Source organism: Silurus aristotelis (assembly GCF_946808225.1).
Source record: "Silurus aristotelis genome assembly, chromosome: 20".
In the NCBI taxonomy this organism is placed as follows: domain Eukaryota; kingdom Metazoa; phylum Chordata; class Actinopteri; order Siluriformes; family Siluridae; genus Silurus; species Silurus aristotelis.
The window spans coordinates 6,071,910-6,092,133 of NC_139593.1; the positions used below are offsets into that span (position 1 = coordinate 6,071,910).

Below are 20,224 nucleotides of genomic sequence, written 5' to 3' on the forward strand. Positions count from 1 at the left end.
TCTTCTGAGATCTCAGATACTTTGTCTGTTATGTCAGGGAATATTTGGGTATTTTTACGATCTCGGATTGACGTCGTCGTTTCAGGAAAATAACGTTGGTTCAAGACCTTTAAACTTTGTGATAGTGAACATGGAAAACGCAATGTTTTTATTCAGGATTGAATTCGGGATTGTAGACTGTCTGAGCTTTAAGATCTCCGTCTCTGGTAAACGGTATTTAGTTCTCAGATCTCCGAGTGCCATCATGTCATCTCAGGATGTTGATTTTTGTCTTTTTTTCCCCCATTTGCTTCTTTTTCGAGATTGTTATCCCAGAGTCGAATTTGGTCATTCAGTAACTTTAAGGTTGTCGTCCTCTCCATCCGTGTGGTTGTTTAAAGATCTCAGATTGCTGTTTGAGATGATTTAGATCTGAAACATATCAGAAAGATTTGGGTTTTAGTTTCAGATTCTCAATCCTGGGAAAACCAGAGACCATGTAGATCTTGTAATTAAATAAAGTCATGACCTTGTTAGTGCTGGAGAAGTGAGTAAGTAAAACGTGAATATATTAGGGCTTGTATTAGTAAAGTGTTGATCGAACCATTAAGAAGTTGTCTGGTTGTAAAGCCGAATATTTTTCGAAATGTAGCTCTAATATCGACTTTTCTTTTTCTTTTTTCAATAGAAAATAGTGACTTAATGAACTTGTGTGAAGTACAATCATCTTAGTTTTTTTTCTTGAAGTGGATGTATGACGGTTTGATGCCAAGTTTGCTTCAGTAACATGTAATACTGAATCTGGGCTGCTAGGGTGTGTGTGTGTTTGTAAACATGAGGATGATGAATGATGATGATGAATATAAAAGTAAATAAATTGCAATTCTTCCACAAATCCAAGTTTTACTTGGCTTTTGTGTCTGACGTCATAGTTGTTGTGTTTTTTTGTTTTTTCTTTTGTCTGTTTTCTTTTGTTTTTATTTAATAATAAAATATACGTTTATATTATATATTCGTTAAGAGATTATACAAATATACGTATAACGTATAAAAATATACGTTACAATTATATAATTATAATCTAAATGATCACATTTTCTGGAATATTCTCGCCCACTGCGGTTTTAAACCACTTGGTCCGCTCCTAAAGGCTTGAGTCATGAGTTCCATCCCAAATTGTTCTCGCAGCGCGCGCAAGTGCACTAGGTAGGATGCGAAAGCTGGTACGTTATTCACTATGTAGTGTACATGAGTAGGGACTCGAAATATATTTAGAATGCAGCCATCGAATTTACTTCCTTCGGCAACTGCGCTGTATAAGTCGCCATGTTGGATCTAATATTTCCTTACCGGACACCTTTCCGGTTCGAACTGAGTTTGAGCCGGAATGGGGTCGTTTGCCGCGAAGACTGTTAGATACGCGGTTGCTTTGGTTGGTTCCAGACAGTTTTCAAGATGGCGGCTTCGTTGGAAGACGAATTTGAAGATGCACCTGATGTAGAACCTTTAGAGCCGACGTTAAAAAATATAATAGAGCAAAAATCTCTGAAATGGATTTTTGTAGGTGGAAAAGGCGGCGTTGGGAAAACGACATGCAGGTAAAATTTAGCCTGAAGCTAATGTTTGAGATTAAGCTAACCGGCTAACCAAGTTAGCTACCAAACCGCTTTAATGTCTAGCTGTGAGTATTGAAGCTAGCTAGCTAACATATATGTTCAAGCATTTATTATTAATTAAGTATTGTTTTTATAATTCATAAATAAATGTCACTAGCTTTACTAAATGTTATTAAAGCTACACTATATGGACAAAAGGAACATATCAGGACACCTGACTTGCCAGCCATACTGTATGTGGTTCTTCAATCTCTTCCTCCAAACTTGGAGGTAAACAATTATTTCATGTTTTGAAATGACATTTTCCCTTTACTTGAACTATGAGATCCAAACCTGTTCCAGTATGACACAAAGCCAGCTCCATGAAGATGTGCTTTACATGGGTTTGGAGTGGAAGATCTGCAGCTATAGATCTCCAACACTATTGAACACCTTTGGAATGAATGCGAACACTGACTGCATCCCAGGAACCTCCTCACCTCACCTACACCAGTACCTGACTTTACTTAAAACCCTTGTTAACGAGCACAAATCTCCACAAAGTCTCATGGAAGAGCATAATAATGGGGAATAAATGTGGAGTGTGCGCAGTTCTATGGTCAGGTGTCCACAAACTTTTGTCCATATGTGTATGCATGAGTATACATATATACGTTTTAAGGAATTTGTCTCTCGTTGGCTTTGTGAGCGGAGTTCTGTTACATGTTTATTTATAGTATCAACAGTAATATCTTTCTCTCCTCGTCCTGTTCTGCAGCTGCAGTCTGGCGGTCCAGCTGTCCACAGTAAGGGAGAGCGTCCTCATCATCTCCACCGACCCGGCACACAACATCTCCGACGCCTTCGACCAGAAGTTCTCCAAGGTCCCCACCAAAGTGAAGGGCTACGATAACCTCTTCGCTATGGTCAGCGCTCTCTCTCTCTCTCTCTCGCTCTCTCCCTGCACAAATCTTTTTGTTCGGTATCTGACCAGGCTTTGTCCTTTTAGAAGGCATAATTCTTGCTTCAAAATGTTCTCACTGATAATTATTACTGTGTTTAGGTCGCAGGCGCAGTTTGTCACCGAATTGTGAATTTCTGTCCATCTTTAGTCAAGTCAAGTGTATTTCTATAGCACTTTTCACAACAGACATTGTCTCAAAGCAGCTTTACAGAAATCAACAGTCAAGGTAAACGGTGTGCATTTATCCCTGATGAGCAGCCGTGACGACTGTGGGAGGAAAAACTCCCTTAGATGTTATGAGGAAGAAACCTTGAGAGGAACCAGACTCAAAAGGGGAACCCATCCTCATTTGGGTGACATCAAGAGTGTGATTATAGTCTTTAAACACTACAGAACACTGGAGAGTGAGACCTAACATGAGTACTAGAGTATAAGATTATGAGTGATGATCTTTCTACAGTTTTATACAGTCATTGTGGTTATAAAACCAGGAGCTACTGAGCATAAAATAGCTCAACATTTGTGATCATCACAAATCCAACATCAGCTTCTCCATGCCAGAGCCTTTAAACACTTAAAGAGATCCAATATCCAAACTCTACATGAAGTGGTATCCAATTGGCACTGAAACGTCTCTAGATGGTTTGGGATGTTTGTGGGCATCTACTTCTTTAAAAGTCCACAATCTTCATAAGGTGGGACGTGACTAGAGCTGGCCAAACCTCAGGGTGTCTCGGGATGGGGAGAGAAAAAGAAGCAGTGGAGAGGAATTAGCGTAGCTGCTGTTCATGATATTAACAGCACAAGTTGATAATGTGCATGTGATCAGATGTTCTGAAGCACAAGGTTATGATGTGATGTGTGTTATGTGTAGGCTTTGCTAAAAAGATAAGTTTTTAATCTACACTTAAACTGGGTGAGTGTGTCTGAGCCCTGAACACTGTCAGGAAGACTGTTCCAGAGTTTAGGAGCTAATGTGAGAATGATCTACCACCTTTAGTGGACTTTGCTATTCTAGGAACTACTAGAAGCCCAGAGTTTTGAGATCTCAGGGAGCGTGACGGATTGTAGCGTGTTAAAAGACTGGAGAGAAACATGAGAGATAAACCATTTAGTGTTTTGTAAGTAAGTATTAGACTTTACTTCTGAGAGACTCTTTAGGATCCTCTTTTACTACCCGTTAAGATACTTTTATATACCGAGTTGTTGCTAATTAACCTAATGAGTTGCAACATGTGAAAATTGCTCCTCTGTTTGTTTTTAACACCTACTTTCCTGGGTTATTTTTTTTTTTTGTGTGGTTTTTTTTTTGTTGTTTTGTTTTTTAAAGATGTGTTGCGGCCATCAAAGTCACACCTCATTTTTCCTAATTTGATATGTTTTCTGTGTTCTGTTAAGAGTAACATATGGGTTTATTGGATTTGCATTATGGATTTATTTATATTATACACAGCATCCCAACTTTTGTAATTGGGGTTTTGTGTGGGTGTGTGTAAACACAGTTCAGGCATAACATTATTTTTTTTCTTTTTTTTTTTTTCTTTTCTCAAAGTATAACTTTAGGCACTGTACATCTTTAATCTCTCTCTCTCTCTCTCTCTCTCTCTCTCTCTCTCTCTCTCTCTCTCTCTCTCTCTCTCTCTCTCTCTCTCTCTCTCTCTCTCTCTCTCTCTCTCTCTATCTATCTTCCTCTCTCTCTTTATCTTCCTCTCTCTATGCAGGAGATTGACCCGAGTTTGGGTGTGGCTGAGCTTCCGGATGAGTTTTTTGAAGAGGACAACATGCTGAGTATGGGCAAGAAGATGATGCAGGAGGCCATGAGCGCCTTCCCTGGCATCGACGAGGCCATGAGCTATGCCGAGGTTATGAGGTCCGACACGCATCCTGCGTCTATCCAATATATGTTTTTATATTAGTGTTGTCTGTTTTATTATGAATTAAGTCTCTGACAGCTTTGTTTTTCTAACATCCTTTATATCAGCTCTGCCAGCAAAAACTCTGTCTGCCTTTGATTTAAAACATTATGAGTAAGCAGGTCTGAATAGAAACGGATGGTATGAAGGTCACGGGACAGAAAAAAAAAAAACTCATTACTCGAAAGAGATGTTATTCATAACATGAGCCTAATCACTGAATTAGATTATTTCTCCTTCTAATGATCTGGATATTGTTGACCTTTTATTTATCTAAATCGATTATATAATTTACCCAACCAAATGTGTTTTATTATGTATACTTAAACAAAATACAAAAGTCAACTTATCTTTAGGAAATAATATATATGGGAGTTTGCCTATGTGCCAACAGGTGGCGCCATGGTCAGCTGTCTGAGATTACTCCGTCTAACTCGCTTTACTTTTACTTTATTGCTGTCGTTCTCTCACTTTGCTGCAGGTTAGTTAAAGGGATGAACTTTTCCGTGGTGGTGTTCGACACAGCTCCTACAGGCCACACGCTACGCCTGCTCAACTTCCCCACCATCGTAGAGCGCGGCCTGGGCCGCCTCATGCAGATCAAGAACCAGATCAGCCCCTTCATTTCTCAGGTCTGCAGCAGTGCATGCTGGGAAGTTCATGCTGGGTTTTAGATTCATTCTCTACTCCAGGGACATCCTATACAATTACAGTGCTGTGAAAAAGTATTTACATATTTTCTGTTGTTTTGTTTTTGCATATTTGTCACGTAAATGATTGAGATAAATGTTGCACTTAGGGACAGGTGGGTTTGGACAGCTTTTTATAAATCATTAGAAATCATCATTTAAAAACTGTTTTTACTCTGGTTATCTTTGTGTAATATTTAAATTTGCTGCCTGATCTGAATCATTCAAGTGTAACAAATGCAAAAGTTGAAAGGTGGGGGATACTTTTTTACAGCACTGTATGTACCTCCAACGTTGTGCTAACAGTTTGGGGAAGAGCCACATATGGCTGGAAAAGTCAGGTGTCCCAATACCTTCATCCACATAGCGCATAAAGGAAATGTCCAGGAAAATTCCCATTAGATCACAACCATGGGTGCAGTTAATTTGGACCCGTTTACTGTCAACACCCTGAACATTTCTCTCACCTTTAATAATAAACCTCATTATTCTGTAGTAGGGGGTACAAACTTTTTAACCGCATGCTTTTTGGGAATTATAGTATAATCAGAGTTGTTTTAATTCGAATTTTGTTCCTCTGTTTGTAGATGTGTAACATGCTGGGGCTGGGTGATATGAACGCCGATCAGCTGGCCTCCAAACTGGAGGAGACGCTTCCTGTGATCCGCTCTGTCAGCGAGCAGTTTAAAGACCCGGTGAGTCCCAGAACATACCAAAGAACCTTTTATACTGAGAACCTGCTCACTGTGCTGAGCTAAATGGACTCAGTAACACACACACACACACACACACACACACACACACGCGTGCGCGGTTTCATTCACTGAGTTATAAAAAGTTTTCTTTTTACATGAAATTTCAAGTGCAGCAACATTGATGCACTGAAGAACAATCAAAAATTTATTTACAGAACGAAATTAGGACAAAATATAAATATTTAAATCCTGTGTCACTAACGGATCATGGAAAGTGAAATCTGTCACGGTGGTGACATTAAAGCTATTTATTAAAAGCGTCTTTCTTTTTTTTATTTACAGCATCATCATAGCAGGCTGTATATTAACTTATTGGGAGAAAACCAGTAGTTCTATGTAAGATCAGACATTGAGCACCCCCATATAACTAAAATGGTACGATCCTCGTTTCATAGCACCTCCGCGAAGATTCGACTGTGAGACTGGAAGTTGAATCCGAGCTCTAACCCGTCTGGTTTTTCCTTTCTGTACGGAAACAGGAGCAGACGACGTTCATCTGCGTGTGTATCGCAGAGTTTCTGTCCCTGTACGAGACGGAGCGGCTGATCCAGGAGCTGGCCAAGTGTCGCATCGACACGCACAACATCATCGTCAACCAGCTGGTGTTCCCCGACAGCGAGAGACCCTGCAAGATGTGCGAGGCCAGGCACAAGATCCAGTCCAAGTACCTGGACCAGGTGAGTGTGATACAGTATAGTTACTCAATCATAGGTAAGGGTATTGCAGATGAGCTACTGCACTACCGTACTGTACACGTCATGTTTATCTACGCTGAAGCTTCGGAAGAAATAGTTCTGTGTTTGATTCATTCATTACTTACCAAAGCCCTCACAGAAGGAGCAGAGACGCAAAGACTTTTCTTATCGAGCTACACTGTTCCTTTATTGGAGCACTTCTGATAGACCACTGCAGACCAGGAACATCCCACAATTCGAAGGGAGGTTTTGGAGATGCTCTCACCCAAACGTCTAAACGTCACAATTTGTCAAACTCGCTCAAATCCTTACGCTCGCCCATTTTCCTGCTTCTAACATCAACTTTGAGGAGAAAATGTTCACTTGCTGCCTAATAAATACTTCACCCACTACCAGGTGCCATGATGAAGAGATCATCAGTGTTCTTCACTTCCCTTAATTGTGTGTGTGTGTGTGTGTGTGTGTGTGTGTGTGTGTGTGTGTGTGTGTGTGTGTGTGTGTGTGTGTGTGTGTTTCTTTCAGATGGAGGACCTGTATGAAGATTTCCACATAGTCAAACTGCCTCTACTGCCGCATGAGGTACGAGGAGCGGACAAAGTCAACACATTTTCCAAACTGCTCCTGGAGCCGTATAATCCCCCCAAGTGACTTACCTTCTACTAAACACACACACACACACACACACACACACACAGCCTTCAATTGCAGTCTCAGCAACATCTTCATCCACATGCTCGTCATCATCCAATCTGGAAAGCTTCATAGTGATAAAGGCTCACAACATTACACACACACACCTCTGTCTGTATGAACGTTTCTCTCTGTCTTTCCATATTTCTCTCTCATCCCTCGCTGCCTGGTTTCTGATACAGAGGTTGTTTATTTTACTCCCAGCCATTCCTCATTATTATTATTATTGTTACTCTCCGTTACATAACATCGAATGGTTATTTCATCGTGTGATGGTGACTTGTGTGTAAAAGGGCATAAACACATCTTGAAAGACGATAAAAAGAATGGCGTCTGATCCGTGAGTGAGAATCGACTGCGCCTGAGCGAGTTACTGTACATCTCATCGCACTTCTGCTTTACCGTTAACATCTGTGCAAAGCGTGTGTGTTACTTCCTGGGTTTTGTTTTTAGTTTTCTCTCACTAATTGTTTGTAATTTTTTGTGTACAAACTGTATAATGTGACGAATGAACAGTTCTCCAGAGAATCGCTGACCGTGTCTATGTTCAGCCTCATTTGGGTTCAGCAGGATGTTTCTCTGATTCCTAATGAAGCACATAGTAAAGAGAAATGTTTACCTTCTTTCTCTCTCTTCTCTTCCTCCCCCTCCTCTTCTTTCTCACTTTTTCTCTTTTTTCCTGCACTTCCTCCTTCTCTCCCCCTTTCTTTCTCTCACTCCCTCTCTTTCTCTCTTCACCTTTGTCTTCTGTCTTTACACTCTCCACACCGCTTTTTTTCTCCTCTTCTTACAGTCTTTCTCTTTTCCATCCTCTCTTTCTCTCCCTCTTCCACTTCCTTCCTATCTCCTTACCTATTTTACCTCCTGCTCCATTGTTTTCTTTCTTCCTTTCTCTTTCTCTCTCCCCTTTTTTTTCTCTCTCTCCCACTGCTCCTTCCTCTTTTTCTTTCTTCATTTTTTTTCCTCTTTTCTCTTTTTTTTTTCACTTTCAACAAATACAACTGTTTACTGTGTATTTGATTATGAGTGTTCATAAGATAAGAACAGTATGAGTAACAGGAAATTACAGTTATTTGTTCATTCAGTGTTTTCTTTATTTTTATTCCCCCTAAACATTTAATATTTACTTAATACTAATATCTAATATTCCTCTTTCAAGTCATTTAACCGAAGTACAACAAGAGAAGATGAGCTCGTATTTTTCCTCACCTTCCCACAAAACACTTTGGAAATTTTATCTATCATAATATTACAATCATAGGGGGAAGTGGTGGCTCCAGCGGTTAAGGCGCTGGGTTGCCGATCGGAAGGTCTGGGGTTCACGCCCCGGTATCGCCTAGCTGCCACTCTTGGGCCCTTGAGCAAGGCCCTTAACCCTCTGTGCTCCGGGGGTCCCTTACGAGGGAAATATCAAGGTCCGTGACATGGGGCCGCCTTCCCGTGGGCTCACCACCTGCAGGAGGGACTGTAAGGGACGGTGCTGTGAGGATTGGGCAGCAGTCGAAGGCGGCTTAGACTGCTGCCCCCGCGACCCGAATTACGGATAAGTGGGAGAAAATGAATGAATGAATATTACAATCATCTTCAGTTCACTGACTTCATAGCCAAGAGATTTATTAATATCAATTAAAAAAAAGTGAATTAAATAAAAAATAAAAAAAACTGAAACATAACCGGTTAATGTTATTGTGTCATAAAACATAATAGCCAATCACGTTACAGTATGCAAAAAAAACTGCTCCGGGTAAGCACTGATCGTTTGGGCAAAAGATCGGAAAAAATAATCACTGGAAGCTGATTTCACCTGTATAAAACCCACCATGTCTAAAGCACAAGCACTGCTACATCAGCAAAGAAGGTTTGGGAGATTATAATAAAAACGTTTACCGGCTTCCAAAATATCCAAAGTGACTGGAACAGCAGAGGCCATCTTTCATCCTGTGATCATAATCTGTACAAACAAGAAACCCTGCGGTGTCGACACAGTACACTGCATCAAGAGGGTAAGTGAGAGTGAAGTCATTTAAAAAAAAAAAAAAAAAAAAAAAAGGAAATCTCAAAGCTCCAAATAGTATTTGTTATTCTTCGGGTGGATTTGATGATAAACAGAAATGATGAGCTTTTTTCTTCAATTGTTTACCTGCATAATATCACTGCATCACCATAGTATAGAGTGTTATAATAGTTTAAGACATTGGCAGGCAGTTTGGGGTAAAAGGTTTACGATTTAAGAATGGTTAGGCTTTTGGGACTATGGTTGGGAATTTGGTACATTGGTGAGCAGTTTGGTGTAGAATGTTTGGGAATTTTTTTCAGAGTGGTGGAGTTTCTGGGAAAATAGTTGGAAATATAGGGCACTGGTATGTAGTTTGGCTTAAGGTGTTTAGAAACGTTTTTCAGAGGGTTCCAATGTATGGAAATTTGGTATAGTAGTTTTGGAAATTTGAGACATTGGTGGGTAGTTTGGGGTAGAATGTTTGGGATTTCTTTTTAGAATGTTTAGGGTTTTTTTCGGACAGTGGTTGGGCATTTGGTAAAATATTTTGGTAGCATTTGGGGGTTTGAATTTTTGGAGAAATTTAGTTTGAGTGGCAGAGTTTTTGGTTCAGTAGTTGAAAATGTGGTATAATATAGAATTTGACACATTGGTGGGCAGTTTGGGGTAAAATATTTGATAATTTTTGTCAAGGGGGGGCAATGGTTGGGAATGTGGTACATTGGTGGGCAGTTTGGGGTAGAATGTTTGGGGTTTTCTTTTTTTAGACTTGTAGGTTTTTGGGACAATAGTTGAGAATTTGAGGCATTGGTAGGGATTTAGGGGTAGAATGTTAATAGTAAAGACATTTCTGACATGGGGAGGGGGGCAGTTTGGGTTAGAGTGTTTAGGGATTTTTGTCAGGGTAGTTGGGTTTTTGGGTCACTAGTTGGTGGGATAGTTTGGGAGAGTATGGCTGGCAAATAACAACAAAATGATACAGAACAGTTGTGGACTAGTACATTTTTCTCAAACAGTATCTTTCTAAGATTCTTTCCTGAAGATGAGCAGAAGAAACTCTTTAAAAAGCTTTCAGTTTACTGCAGAAATTACAGCAGTTTCATTCCAATGTCTTTTGTTTTTAAAAAGTACTGATTTATTTACAATGTGGATATTTTCTTACAGCTACCTAGAGGCCTTGATAGAATTAGTCTATATATCCTTATTGAGAATGCCTCCAGGTTTGTATGTGACTGTGATGGGGACCCACTGGTAGAGTCAGTACACGTCAGATCCTCTTAAGATCTAATGGATTTCTATCAGGGTTTTAAATGAATCCTCATTTAATGCCTTAAAGATAATTATAGACTGAAAGCTTTATCAACAATGTCATATTCATGGCTTAATGTGTAAATCTGTATAAACAGTTGTACAAGTTGTCCGTCTCTTATGCTCTCTACACACGAGTGCTTCTTGTTTACCGCTCCATCGCTCGCAATCCATCAGCCCTCTGACAGGAAATGAACAATTCCTTAAAGAAAGTAGTTTCTTTCATTCGATTTATTTGAATCAGACCTACTGATCCTTCATGTAGTTTAATCATACTTTAAATGTTTTATTTGTATTTCTCTAAAGCACTTTCATTTATTACAAATGATTATTTCTGACTCGTAAACATCTCGATGAAGAGAACGAATCAGCACTCTGAGCAGCAGGAATCCATGTTAATGAGCTCTGTCCTCAGATTTGTTCCAAATTTCTGGATAGACTGAGTTTTGAAAGCCAGTCAGAAGTCTGTTGTCTTTGCTTAGGTCAAGATCGTAGAATCAAATATAATATAAAATAAGGAAGACAGACTATATACCTAATGGATTTTTTATACTGATCTCAGACACTGAGGTAAACGGTTTCTGCAGTTTATCTCATAGGGGAACCTTTGTACCTGCATGTAGAACCCTATAGAACATCGTTTGCATTACAGACAGGGTTACAAACAGAACTCCAGAAGGAAGCTGTAATCCCTGAGATGACCGTCACGTATACTGCACGTGTGGCGAACGCTCGCTTCTGCGGCTTCTCCAAACTGCTCCTGGCCTGGAAGGGGAGCATCTATAAAGTTCTCTACAAAGAGTTTCTGGCTTTTTTTGCCATGTATAGCGCCATCAGTATCACATACAGGTGAGTTATCTACAGAACGTTACCTACAGGGACGACCGTGATGATTTGTTTGTGGACTCATCAATCCGACCGTAAAATCCTCAGAGCTATTGTTTGGATGAAACTGAAAAGTGAGATACAGTATGTTGGGACTGTTTAAATTCTTACATTTACTTAATAATGCAAGTATTCATTTTATTCAAAAACAAAAGAATTTAATAAACAAAATGTTTTATTGGAGCAGGACTTTTTTTTTACAAGACTGATTCAAACCTTTGGTAATAACATGTTTGGAGGTTAAGGATGTGTTTGAGAATTCAGTGGGACATTTTTTTGCTATGTGTTTGAGAATTTTGGACACATTATATAAGAACATGGATGGAACTTAGGATAACACAGTTGAGACTATGGTTATAGAATTTTGGAAATTACGAACATTGTTGGGAAGGTTCGAGTAGAATGTCAGCAATTTGGGATAGCATGCTTGGGATTTTTTGCTAGAGTTATTTGAGTTTCTGGGACAGTGGTTGGGAATTTGGGATAGTAGTTGGAATTTGAGATAAAGTGGTGAGAATTTGTTATGGTAGTTGGGAATTTGAGAAAGGGTGTGGGGAATTTGGTATAGTAGTTGGGAATTTGGGATAGAGTGTTAGGAAGTTGTTATAGTAGTTGGGAATTTGGGATGGATAACTGGAAATTTGGATAGAATGTTGGGAATGTATAGTAGTTGGGCATTGGGATAGAGAGTTAAGAATCTTTTTATAGTAGAGGGGACTTTGTGATATAGTGTTGAGAATTTGGTATAGTATTTGGACATTTTGGATAGTTTTGGAAATTTGGGATAGCTGGGTGGAATTTTGGGATGTACAGTTGAGATTTGGTATAGTAGTTGGGAATTTGGGATTTTGTTGAGAATTTGCAATAGACCGTTGGGAATTTCGGATTGAATGTTGGGAATTTGGGTAGAATGTTAGGAATTTGTTAAAGTATTTGTGAATTTGGTATAGTGGTTGGGAATTTGGGGTGGAATGGGTGCCAAAACAACATTGTTGGCACTGGCAAAGTGATAGTACAGTTGCAGTTGTGGACTAGTTTACCTATTTTACTCATAAGTACAGTGTCTTTCTCAGATTCATTCTTGAAGACGAGCAGAAGAGACACTTCGAAAAGCTCTCAATTTACTGCAACCATTACGCCAGCCTCATCCCGATGTCTTTCGTCTTGGGTATCAGGGCTGATTTATTTATCATGTTGATATATTCTTATAGCTACCTACTGGTTATGGTGGAATTTGTATCTCTACATATCTATGTTGTAAATTCCTCCAGGGTTCTACGTGACCGTGATAGTGAATCGCTGGTGGAGTCAGTACACGTCGATCCCGCTGCCGGACCGGGTGATGTGCGTGCTTTCGGGCGGGGTACAGGGCATGGACGAGCAGGGAAGGCTGCTGCGCCGCACTCTCATGCGCTACACCAGTCTGTCTGCTCTGCTCATCCTACGCTCTGTCAGCACAGCCGTCTTCAAGCGCTTTCCCACCATCGACCACGTGGTGGAGGCGGGTAAGTCTGAAATCTGTAGATGAAAGATGATAGGAAGATTAAAGCAGGACTAAACTCATGTCTTACCCAGGATTGAGTCTTATAATGAAAGCCTTATAATTGCATTTAGATGGTTTCAGGTGGTCTTTTATTCATATTTTTTGTTCGTTGTACCTATATAATACCAATAATAATGTTCTAAGGTGCAAAAAAATTTAATCAGCAGTTGTTTTCCATATGCATCACCCATTGGTTACGTCCTTAATATTATGTAAGTGAGGCCTGGTTGTTGACTGGAATGTTTTAGTGTTAAGGCTGAAAAAAAAAAAAACGATATTCTCCTGATATTTGAGTTTGTAATCTCTCTTTCTCTCATTCTCTGTAGGATTTATGACACGAGAGGAGAGGAAGAAATTCGAGAGTCTGCGCTCTCCCTATAATAAATACTGGATCCCGTGTGTGTGGTTCGCTAACCTGGCTGCCATGGCTCAATGTGAAGGTCGAATCAAAGACAACAACACTTATAAACTGTTGATTGAGGTAATCTTTTCAGTCGCTGGCTCTAACGCTATAATCACTCATAGTTCAACACACGTCTGTACACTTACTGTATTTGACCTCAGAGGTATAAATATTTTTCCTTCTTTATAGTACATTTATAGTTTTTTTTTTTTTTGTTTGTTTTTTCACCAGGAGAAGATAATAAAATAAAATAAAAAATAATTATCACCACATCTCTGTTATAAGTCAGGACACTGTGTAAAATATCATGCCTTTGTGCTTTGCTGCTGGGGAGTGGAACAATGAGAAATGGGAAAACCATTTACATCTATGGTACAGATATAAAACCGTACTGCCACGATTTACTGATAACATTTAAACATTTGTGTGTCTACATCCATATAAGCCAATAAGCAACACAATGGAGTGCGAAATCACAATAAAATCCAGTGCTGAACACAGGAACCCCCAAAACAGGCTGGAATTCTGGGGGCTTTTTGGTTTCTGGTAAGAGTTCAGAGAATCAGGAATGATGCTTCACAAGTGAAATGTTCATGTAGTAAAAAGTGATTCTTTGAATGATTTCTAAACATTTAGTTTAGAGATCAGGCTGGTTTGATTTTCTTTAACTAAATTTCAAGTTGACTTCAGAAATAAACTTTCAACCTAGAACCCTTTCAGCAACCTTTGTGTACTTTTACTTTTAAAGTAGTTTTTAAAATCTATAATTGTACTTTTATTTACAGATGTTTTGTTTGAAGTATTGTATTCAAACTTTAAATTACATCCGCTACTAAGTAAAAAAAAAAAAATTACATAACACAGTAGATTTCTTTGTATTAGTTTTTTCTTTGAATATGCATAACCCACATTAGGCACAAGTCATGGACTGTAGTAGGTTTTTTTTTATCACTTATTTTATTTTTTTTTATTTTTTGTTGTTGTTGTTGTTGCACTTGAATTTGTAAAGGTGTACCTTCAATTAAAAACAACTAGTTTGAGATTTATATCTCCTTTTTTGACCAGTAACTTTATTTGTAATTAAGTAAAATTTTACTGAAGTAACTACTTTGACTTGAGTAGAATATTTTATTACTCTTTCTACCTCTGATATCCAGTAGATGTCATCATAAGTTGCCAAATGTGACACACAGGGCGCGTTTACGTTTTCCAAGACAACAATTAAAAGTTCTATAAAAGTTTCTATTGTTTTATTATCTTTTTCTTTTTAGCAGCGCTTTTAAAGCTTTTAAATTCATGATATTACTCCTAAACATCATAAATAAAGTCCAGACAAAATCAATAGGAATATTAGGAATATTGTCTCTTTTCCCTCCTTCGGCTTCTCCCATTAGGAGTCGCCACAGCGGACCATCTGCATGTTTGATTTGGCACATGTTTTTACGCTGGATGCCCTTCCTAACACAACCCTCCCCATTTATCCGGGCTTGGGACCGGCACTAAGGCTTGTGCAACCCTAATGGCTGGGGTTGGTTCCCTGACCGGGGATTGAACCCGGGCCGCAGCGGTGAGAGCGCCGCATCCTAACCACTAGACCACCAGGGCTCTTCCCTCCTTTTCATTTGGTGAATCCATCATGGTGGGGCAGAGGGTAACACTATAATCAGGGATTCATTGATCAAGGTTTAAAATGAAGTCAAATTACAGATTGAACTTTACAGGATTGTATAAGATCTTGTACAAACGTATAAAATCGAATTGTAATATAGTATGATGGTTGTTTATGTTGCCATGCCGGTTCTTTCTGATTTTATAGGAGCTGAATCAGTTCAGAGAGAAATGCAGCATGCTCTTCCACTACGACATGATCAGCGTGCCACTCGTTTACACACAGGTGAGAAATGTGCGTGTGTGTGTGTGTGTGTGTGTGTGTGTGTGTGTGTGTGTGTGTGTGTGTGTGTGTGTGTGTGTGTGTGTGTGTGTGTGTGTGTGATGGTAAGAAATAAAAAACTGTGGAAATATTCTAATATGATGTATTAGTTTTGCTTGCACTGGTTCATGTACGTTTTATAATGAAATGTGTTCTGGCTGAAGTCTAGTTAATTAAACCTGCATTATTAATGTTAATTAAAGCAATTAAAGACGTCATAATCAAAAATAAATTGAGGTAATTATTCGCAGAACAGGCCAAAGCATGTACCACGATAAACGATCGTTTTTAAAAGCAGAAGCAGATATTAATATACAGTCGATGACTTAATGCCAAGATTAAAGCACTTAAAAGTTTATTTGAACCTCATATGTTGAGATGGAATGGATGGAACTGTCCTGTTTTGCCTTGTTTTGTTTGTTTGTGTTTTTTATAAATAAAACTTTCTTCCCTCCATCTCAGGTGGTGACATTAGCAGTGTACAGTTTCTTCCTGGTATGTCTGGTTGGCCGCCAGTTCCTGGACCCGAGGCAGGGCTACCCAGGTCATGACCTTGACCTGTACGTCCCCATCTTCACCCTGCTCCAGTTCTTCTTCTATGCTGGCTGGCTCAAGGTCAGGAAAAGGGCACTGATGCAGAAAAACAAAATTTATGCCAGCTGGTTAATATTTATTATACTATAACACTGTTGAATGCTCGACTCTGATTGGTCAGAATTTTGTGAATCACAGGTTCACAACAAAAGCAGCATCTTATATAAATTCACTTGTTGTAATCCATCATTTCTATAGTAACAGCTCACACAGAGGTTTTGTATTGCTTTTGTACATAGTTTTTAGTTGTAAATTGTCGGGGAAAAAAAAAAAAAAAAAAAAAAAAAAAAAGGAGTTATGTAGTAAAAATAGTAAACTGTCAGTAATTGAGGTAAAGCTGGAGATGCAAAAATGAGAGGTTTTACAACATTAAAACGTAACAATAAACATTATAAAGTTTGATGTATCGTATTTAATAGCTATAACTGTTAGCTATTAAACCACTGTGGTATAATAGTAATGAAGAACTGCTATTGTGGAAAATAATGAACCTCAGGGGGTAAAAGTTTAGCTTTGTTGGGCCACATCACATCATTCGTTGTTGATTTGCAGCACGTCCTCAAATCTTCTGTCTCAGGAAATAAAAAAGCCTAAACTCGTCTAAAAACAGAAATGAAAGCTACAATTGTTTTCCGGTTTTGAATGATCGCTCTGAATGAGTAAGTGAACTAATATAATGAAGTTATATGAAATAAATTTTTTATCTCTGCAGTACAGGTTGGTAAACGTGTTTAAACCACTTAGGTTCCAGTTTTGCTGTATCATAGTATATTATTATATGTCCAAATATCATTCTTTATGCAAAATCTGTCATCCCGCCTTTAAAATCTGTCTGTGATGAGACTGGATCGTATCTGTTTGATAATGCAGGTGGCAGAACAGCTGATCAACCCGTTTGGTGAGGATGATGATGATTTTGAAACCAATTGGCTTATAGACAGGAACTTCCAGGTGTGTCTACTATAATCCTTCTATCCATCTCTTTATCTCCATCAATTCCTACTTATATCTATTCATATTTATCTGTCAGTCTGTCTGTCTGTCTTTCCTTCAGTCCATTAGCTCTTTTTTTTTTTTTTTTTTTTTTGTTTATTTACTTTTTACTTCATTCATTCATTATCACTCTGCCAGTTCTGTTTCTTTGTAAATGTCTCACAGGAATAGCGCTTGATGAATATTTAATATAATACATAGAATTTACTTCATTATAACTGGTTCTCATTCATTAGTGTATATAATGAAGACACACTGTACAGTATACGAGGTGTAGATGTGAAATATCTATTTATCTCATACACACTATTAAATGTGTCCTAATTGCCACATTCCAGGTCTCAATGATGGCAGTAGATGAAATGTATGGCGATTTGCCCAAAATGGAGCAGGATCGCTACTGGAACGACTCGAACCCACGACCCCCCTACACCGCCGCCACGCTGTTCGTCCTCCGCAAACCCTCCTTCCAGGGCTCCACGTTTGACATGGCGTAGGTCTCTCACCACAACGCTATCATTAGTTACACTGTTTTATAAACAACTTCTTCTTCTTTATGCTGCTCCCATTAGGGGTCGCCACAGTGCACATGTCCAAATCATCTCAATCGCGTCTCCATGCGCTGTCCCTCCAATAAACTTGTTTCTAATCCTGTCCATCCTCGTTACTCCCAACGAAAAAAAATGTGTCTGTGGTGCTCTTTTTCAGCATGAAACCATACTGTTGCTCACAGATGGTCACTTCTTCTCTGAGCTGGGCTTCCACTCTTTCCCATAACTTCAGTGTGTGACTGATCAACTTTACATACTTTTTCTCCATTCCTCAGGCATCTTCTCACCTTCCAAAATCTTGTTTAACAATCTGGTTAAAAACTCCACTGCCATCTCTCCTAAACATCTCCACGCTTCTACCGGTATGTCATCTGGTCCAACCGACTTTCCATTCTTCATCCTCTTTATTGCTGCTCTCACTTCCTCCTTACTAATCCTATCCACTTCCTGCTACACCATCTCCGAACCATCTAACCTTCCCCCTCTCTCATTTTCCTCATTTATCAGCTGCTCAAAATACTCCCTTCATCTTCTCAACACACTCTCCTTACTACTCAACACATTTTCATCTCCATCCTTTATTGCTCTACCTTCCAGCACATCCTTCCCAGCTCTGTCCCTCTGCCTGGCCAATCGCTACAAATCCTTTTCTCCATCTTTATTGTCCAACTTCTCATACAGCTCCTCATATTTCTTTTCCTTGGCTTCGCCACATCCCTCTTTACCTGCTGCCGCATCTCCTTGTTCTCCTGCCTACTTTTCTCACCACTCTGTCCATCCCAATTCTGTTTTGCAAACGTCTTCCTCCTTATGATTCACTGTTTTATAATCTAATGTAAGACAAAGGTCACAAATTGTTGGGGTTATTAATCTAAATCAACCAGATGAGCACCAGAGAACAGGACATAAGATGAATATGATTTTTCAACAAATGCTGCATGCTTTAACAGATAAAAAATAATGTCAGTTATTGACTTTTTACTCCATTATATGGTGATCCATGCAAAGTAAATGACCTTTGTCTGACAAAAAAGAAGTAAGAGGCAGAGACATAGATTAATAATTCCAACAGCAGGAATTAGGAAACTAGTTTGCTACAGTTATTTCAAGTGATGGTTAACATTCCTACAATACACTCTGCACAATCAATTACGTGTTTTGTCTCAGCGAGCTCAGTTACACTTAGTACAACAGCGGAAGCCATTTTTGCTCTCACTGATAACTGTGTATAGATGCCACATGACATATTACACTCGCTGTTTCCAAAAAGTATTTGTGCATAGTGTCTATGTACATTAACCGTTTTTTTTAACATTTAGAATTCCTAAGGAAGAGATGCACTTCCAGCCTCTAAAAGGAATCGCTGAGAATCTGGAAGAATCTGCAACACGCAATCAAAACCTTGCTCTGTTCAACCGGGTCCTAAACTCCGCCCCTTCTCCCACCAGCATTGTGGGAGGAGCCTTCTGCAGGACCTCTGCTCAGCTGCAGCGATTGGCGAGTTCAGGCAGTCCTGACTCCTCCTACTCTGAAGGGGAGGAGGGAGAGGGGCAAAGGTACACTGGGCAGAACAAGGGTACGGGTGGATCACTACCCTCAGGTTTAGCAACCGACACCCAGAGCAACACCTGCAGCTGCAGAGGAACCTCCAACACACACGCTCCTCTCTTAGCACAGGGCTTCAACTGGAACTAAGAGATAAGGATGCAAGGAAGAGGAGAACATGAGAGAATTGTCGATGATGAAGATACAGACGCCTTTTAACACGAGTGCTGATGCAGAAAACTTATCCGGAGCTCCGACCTTCAACCAGCACCAACCGCTCAACACCAGACTTCTTCTCATTCCAGACATTCAGAGACCAGGCAAAAGTCATGAGACCACAGTCGACAAATGTAAATGTTACAATGCTCTTGAGAGTTTCTACATTTCCTGAAGCACCACAACGGAATTCTGAGAAATGCAACATTGTGTAACAAAATGTAACATTTTATGAAGCAATTACACCAGCCTGTAGCTTCCAATTCTATTAAGAGTCAATGCAGGAAACTGTTTCATGATAATGTTGATGGCAAAAATCTGGTTTAGCCTTGTTTTTTTTTTTTAAAGAAGAGAAACACACATTTTTTTCCATCTTTTATTAATATAATGCTTACTCATCATGACTTTCAGTTATTCAATGGAACATTGGTATTTCTGGGCATTTGAGCAAATAATTCATAGTAAAAAAAAAAGCCAGTGCTAAAATAATAACTGTGCAGTAATGTTATACAGAATGCAGCCATCAGCAGCATTAATCGAAAAATAAGCACAGAAAAGCGAAAAAGCTACCCTTAACCAAACTGTGTGTATATATAAAATATAAATCCTGAAATATATTGGCCTTGTTTGTTTATTTGCAAACACAAGGGGTTTACAAAGATAAAAATAAAACATTCGGGATTATAAAATGTACTAAATGTGAAAAATGTTCCTGTGTGGTACAGAATATACTGGGGGTGTAACAGTACACAAAATTCACGGTTCGATACGTACCTCGGTTTTTGTAAGTCACGGTTCAGTTTAATTTCGGTACAGTTAGGGGGAGAAGAAATGCAAAACATTAAATTGCTTGTTGCATTTCATTAACGTAGTATATTATTATTAACATTTGTAAACATCGACAAATAAAATGCCTGTTTGGTTAAATAATATAAAAAATGATATTTTTTAAAAATGTAATCAAATAAATACTTTAACAA

The 20,224-nt window shown here is 39.0% G+C and overlaps 2 protein-coding genes across 2 annotated transcripts; both read left to right on the plus strand.

The window, feature by feature from the left end:
* Nucleotides 1–1,055: 1,055 nt before the first annotated feature.
* Nucleotides 1,056–8,360, plus strand: get3 (guided entry of tail-anchored proteins factor 3, ATPase). The gene is made up of 7 exons (XM_083522846.1): nucleotides 1,056–1,577; nucleotides 2,353–2,500; nucleotides 4,260–4,408; nucleotides 4,933–5,083; nucleotides 5,728–5,835; nucleotides 6,375–6,572; nucleotides 7,113–8,360. Exons 1-7 carry the CDS (start codon nucleotides 1,435–1,437, stop codon nucleotides 7,236–7,238), a joined length of 1,023 nt encoding a protein of 340 aa, XP_083378972.1. The 5' UTR covers nucleotides 1,056–1,434; the 3' UTR covers nucleotides 7,239–8,360.
* Nucleotides 8,361–10,050: 1,690 nt separating this feature from the next.
* best2 (bestrophin 2) lies at nucleotides 10,051–19,459 on the plus strand (the record flags this gene model as incomplete). The annotated part of the gene is given in 12 exon segments (XM_083522770.1): nucleotides 10,051–11,433; nucleotides 12,543–12,637; nucleotides 12,741–12,974; nucleotides 13,339–13,493; nucleotides 15,232–15,309; nucleotides 15,808–15,960; nucleotides 16,810–16,890; nucleotides 17,271–17,425; nucleotides 18,803–19,173; nucleotides 19,176–19,183; nucleotides 19,186–19,242; nucleotides 19,244–19,459. Coding segments are annotated over 12 exon segments (1,755 nt in total). The 5' UTR covers nucleotides 10,051–11,281.
* Between the last annotated feature and the right edge of the window lie 765 nt (nucleotides 19,460–20,224).